Here is a 5325-nt window from a genome sequence, read left to right as displayed (position 1 = left end):
TATCAATCCTTCTGAAACTCATCTGACTTCAATACAGAAATGTTTAACCCTCATGAACACGTATGTTGTGGGCACAACTGTATGTCACTTATGAATACTAGACGACGTATTTGTTCAGTGTTTTTATCCTTTCGGACGAGCTTGGTATCGATTTGTTGACTCCGAAACGGTGAAGAAGAACCTTAGTTGCCCTAGGCTGGTCTCGAACTATCGAACGGTCAATTGCAACGGAACTTCTTACCGATTGCGCTACACCAGTTTCATTATTTATGATACCACTCTCATAATACATACACCATATGATGATAGAGATGCGATATGGAATGCTAGTAATGTAAGTAACGCAGTAATGTAATGTGCGGTCGTATGTTAAATACGAAAATATCTATTTATTGGAGCAAGAGATTTCTTTTTTCTACAAATATTTATTTTTCAGGCAGTGTGCTTTCTAAGGGATATAAATAATTTCTTGCCATATCCATCCATTCACTAATTACCATCGACAAAGTCCTTGGCTGTCGCATTGACCTTTTGGACATTTCGAACACACAGCTCCTATTGTATAGACATGTTTATTTTGCCTGTTGCCGCTGAAATAAATAAATAAATAAATAAATAAACAACATCCGATCTAGTCCAGATATTATCATACCCTTCACTATACGTGCACACAATGAACATAAATTTTCCACAATTGTGTACTGCGCAGCCAACGGAGCGATTATTGTCCCAGGCCATCTGGAATTTTTCAGCGATCCGCAAGAAATTATCCGAGTTTTTTCACTTGAATCAAGCACAATAACAGACCTTTGACCAATTCAAAATGTGTTTTGTTCCACGTTTGTATTCACCGGCAGTAAACAACATATTCGATGCTATTCCGTTTTCTGCGAGCTCTTTCCACCATGCATTCACTGTCTGTAAGGTTAGGTAGTTATTTTCATCAGCTGAATTACGTTTATTACTGAGATTTAAATGTAGGATACTCCGAATGTGACATGGTGAGGGAAAACGTAGAAGAAGCTAGAGAAGAGGTTCTTGGTTACGGGATCAGTGGTGGTTCCGCTTTATCCCACCCCGATCGTCCCAGAAAACGGCGTGGGAACCGTTTTAGTTCCTACGAGGAACGTTAGAACGCCACTCATTGTATACGTTCTGGTCTCCTCAGCAGCCTATTCATTGGTTTAACTGGAACAGGCAGTCAAGGAGAACTCATTGGTCTTCGACCGCTGCGCAGCTGGACGCGGCGCGTACACAAGTGTGGCCTGTTGTAACTGAAATCGTCGTAAGAAACGGTGTCTTCCATGCCGCGTTTTATGACAATCAGGACGAAATGAGCGCAACCACCCCGGATCCCGCAATCTACAACCTCTTCGCAAATTTTTCCCCCCGGTTTCCCTCATCACGTCAGATTCATGGTTTGTTGCTTTCAAGTTAATAGAGGATCGTGTTTCATTGTATTCCACTTACATGTTTTGCAGCCACCATAGGAGGGGTGTTAGGCGTACGCAATACGTAAATATTCTCCCTATATCCGTTAAGAGCTGTTGGTGGTAGTGGTTTTACATTGCATGAGCCCGCATGTTGTTGAGAATATGACTCCAGATCGCAGTTATATTTCTGGAATATGCTTGACTCAATAAATTGCAGAGTTCACTCAAATAAATGAAAGTTTTACTACCATTTTGTACATGAGAGCAGCAGGCGGAGCAGCACCCGAACCGTGATTTTTTTCCGTTTTTCCTAGTGCAAGACTTCCTCTATAAATAAGAACGAAAGAAAATGGAATGCAATGGAACCATATCTGAATGAATTAACTTTCTCTACCTGAAGTTGTTGTGCATTTCCAAGAAAACTTGTCTCACATCGTCAGTTAGGCGTTTATTTGCGCAGGTCGCTTCTAAACATTCTTTTTTTTCAAATGTTTAAATGTGAGGTATACTTGAGAACTGTCAACACAGAAATGGAGTACGACCCACTTGGCCAAGAATCCTTCTTCGGACCTGGCGGTGGAGGTGGTTGAGGTTTTGGCTGGACCTTCTTTGTGGGTCGAGGTTTTGGTGGCGCTGGCTTTTGCGTTTTAGCTTTCTTCGTTGGTTGAGGCTTTGGTGGCGCTGGCTTTTGCGTTTTAGCTTTCTTCGTTGGTTGAGGCTTTGGTGGCGCTGGCTTCTGCGTTTTAGCTTTCTTCGTTGTTTGAGGCTTTGGTGGAGGTGGCTTTTGTGTTCCAACTTTCTTCGTAGTTTGAGGTTTTGGTGGAGGCGGCTTTTGAGTCTTAGCTTTCGTCGCAGCTGGAGCCTTTGTGACCTTTTTTGGTGTGACCGGCTTTTCTGTTTTCACATGCGCCGTTGTTCGAGTTTTTGTTACAGCTTTTCCAGAAGTCTGTTTATGTGGTGTTACTGGCTGCTTTGTTGACGCTTTGGTTACCAGTATCTTTGGTTTTGTAGCAGCTGCTGGCGGTGCTGGTCTCTCTGTTGTAGCTGGTTCAGGTGCCGTGGGACCTTCCGGAGCCGTGACCTTCGTGTGGTGGTGAAGCCAGTCAGGCCATGTCCATGTTGCTCTCGTTCTGGTAGTTTTAGCTTCGGTTGCAGCCTTCGTTACAGGTGATGGTGCAGGTGTTGGCTCTTGTGTTGGCTCCACTTCTAGTGTTGTGTATCGATAACGTGATGCTGTATGATAAGTTCGATTAAATAATTGGTTCCAGTCAGTTCCCTGCGTTGGTTGCACATTGATTGCTAACAGGATCAAAGCGATCTAAATACGAGATTTTTTTTTTGAAGAAAAAAGAAAAGGAATTTTATATGCTTACCACCGAAGTAGCGGTTATCCGGATCATTTCAGTGAAATGTTGTCTACTCTTCTCGAATGTAGCATCAATTACGGAAACCTGTCTTATTATTGAGAATTTTGCTTGAAAAATTATATAATCCTATTTTTTTTACTTCTCCTATTTTTTATAACACAACACTTATCAGAAGACTTTCCAAAGACTTTTTTAAAAGAGATTTTAACGTTTTGAAAATGTAAAACAGGTAAAATCATCTCTTGTAGAAGATAATAAGAGAGGACTTGAAACGCTTTGCTGTAATCGCTGGATTTTATCATACAGCAGATCTTTGCTTTATTTTTTCTTGCGTTTTAATATTTTAGTAGTAGTGCAGAGGATTCACAAATCCTGCCGGTCCCACCCCTTCCATGCAGGATTAGTGAGGATTCCGAAAATCATCCTTGTTAAGGATTTCTCTAATATGTGTTCAAGTGTATTACTGAAATGTTCAATGAGTATACACTCTCTTCGGTTCCACTACCGGATTTTTGTTCACCGTCTATTTTTCTTTCTTTACTACTGTGAAGTACACTACTTAATCCACAAGAAGATTTTTAACAAATCTTATTGATTTTTGGGGCCAACATCTTAGGATTTTATCTATTAGGCTGCTAAGAAATTCTTGTCAATTTTGGATTTTTTTTTTGTCAGCATAAAGCGGATGGATTTTTTTTATTCTAGAGTAAATTTTGATAGATTTTGTTAGCTCTATGGAGTCGTGCGTTATCATGAAGAAAATCCACCGAAACATCTCGGTCGCTTTTTTCGAGCAGTTTCCGCAAGTTTCTGGAGCTGCCTGACGTAAATGACAGTGGTGGCCATGTACCTTCTCCCCCTCCTAGGTGGTGCGGGTTTCAGGTGGATTATGCCTATACAGGGTCGCAGAGGGTTACGGAGACGAGGGTGATTTCATCAATTTCTTCCTAATTGCCGTAAAAAACGGCCCGAAGATGCGGCGCGTGCACAAGGCTAGCGCGCTCCAATCGAACTCGTTGTGGAAAATAGCGCACCGGAACGCTCGAGGCCGTATCTTCCGGCCCATTTTTTGCGACAATTAGGAAGAAATGGACGGAATCACCCTTCTCTCCACAATCTACGACTCCGTACAGACATTACCCACGTGAAACCCGTACTATCCCAGATTCGTGGGGGATGGATGAGGAATGAGGCATCAATCGAGTCACGTTTTTCTGTAGTTGGGAGCTTGGACGCGACTGAAAACTGTTGGTTGACCACACAAAGATCGTGTGCTCCTGTTGCGAAGCGAGCAAAGGAGCGGTGAACGGTTCTGATGGTGGATGTCCTTTCCCAATAAGCTGTTGATGTGTCGGACTGCTGCCGTCGTTCCACACCCGTGGCACCATTCATGAGAAGAGTTGAAGTTGCTCTTGTGAAAGTGACAATTGTGCTTAAAGGCATCACTCCACGAATCTGAGGTGGAGTATTCTTATAAGAGATAGTAGATTATGGAGAGGAGGGTGATTCCGTCCATTTCTTCCTAATTGCTGTAAAAAACGGCCCGAAAGATCAGGCGCTCTGGCGCACTATTTTCTACAGGGAGTATGACTGGAGCGCGCCAGCCTTGTGCGGTGCCTGCATCTTCCGGGCCGTTTTTTACGGCGATTAGGAAGAAATGGACGTGATCAGCCTCCTCTCCATAATCTACTATCCCTTACAAGAATAGTGCACCTGAAATCTGCACCACCTCAGATTCGTGGGGTGATGCCGTTAAAGTTAGGAAAGTGTACCCAGCTATGTATAACTTTCGAAGATGATACATAATTGGTATCGATCAAAAATAGAAAGTACTGGACTTCCCAAAAGCTGTAACAAAACTTTCTCATCAACTTAATACTACAATATGGTTTTCTGTTTGGAAGAAAAGTGGATCATCAGGATGCTACGAAAAGCGCAGTGAATTGCGCATTTGTTAGCAACTATAGAATTATCGTATTTTAAAAACACTGGAGAATATGTTATGTAATAAATAATAAGTGATAGTAACAAATAATGGATTTATTTATGTTCGGAGGAAAGAGTTGTATTTCTTATAACCTATGTATGAACTAGTACGCAGTTCTGAATTCTAGGCCTGACTTTTGTAGAACTTAATCGCGCTATCGTTTCTACGAGTTCGCCTCCACTGGAGGACGTGCATGGCCACAGGAGACACTAAAGAAATTTTTCACATTTTCTCCACACTACAGATTTTTCACAAAATAAAACTCAAAAAAAAAACTTATAGTCGGGTCAAAACGACATGAAACACGGACAGTTGTATAAGCGGCTGCGCTCGAAGCGGTGTGGTGGAGACAGCGGTTGGAATAGAGGTGAGACCATGGCGAACTGCAGAGATCTGTGGCGGTAGCCAGGGTCCCGACACGATCCTAACCGCTACGCTCCATTGCGCCGCTTCGAGCGCAGCCGCTTACGCACCTGTCCGTGCTTCATGTCGTTTTGACCCAATTTTATGTAGAACTCTGCCTTTATAAACCGTTATG

The 5325-nt window shown here is 42.6% G+C and overlaps 1 protein-coding gene across 2 annotated transcripts; it reads right to left on the bottom strand.

Moving 5' to 3' along the window:
• Positions 1-493: 493 nt before the first annotated feature.
• RB195_020374 (uncharacterized protein) lies at positions 494-4188 on the bottom strand (the record flags this gene model as incomplete). Of its 2 annotated transcripts, none has more annotated exons than XM_064188644.1 (8): positions 494-590; positions 653-738; positions 808-918; positions 1471-1620; positions 1682-1760; positions 1828-1900; positions 1980-2751; positions 4063-4188. In XM_064188644.1, the coding sequence occupies 8 exons, from the start codon at positions 4186-4188 to the stop codon at positions 494-496; spliced, it is 1494 nt and encodes a 497-aa protein (XP_064044524.1). The 2 variants fall into 2 exon arrangements, with proteins under 2 accessions (XP_064044524.1, XP_064044525.1); XM_064188643.1 differs by lacking the exon at positions 4063-4188 and adding an exon at positions 2807-2833.
• Positions 4189-5325: the final 1137 nt, after the last annotated feature.

This window comes from Necator americanus, chromosome II (genome assembly GCF_031761385.1).
Source record: "Necator americanus strain Aroian chromosome II, whole genome shotgun sequence".
NCBI classification, from domain to species: domain Eukaryota; kingdom Metazoa; phylum Nematoda; class Chromadorea; order Rhabditida; family Ancylostomatidae; genus Necator; species Necator americanus.
This window is presented reverse-complemented; position numbering and strand designations above follow the sequence as displayed.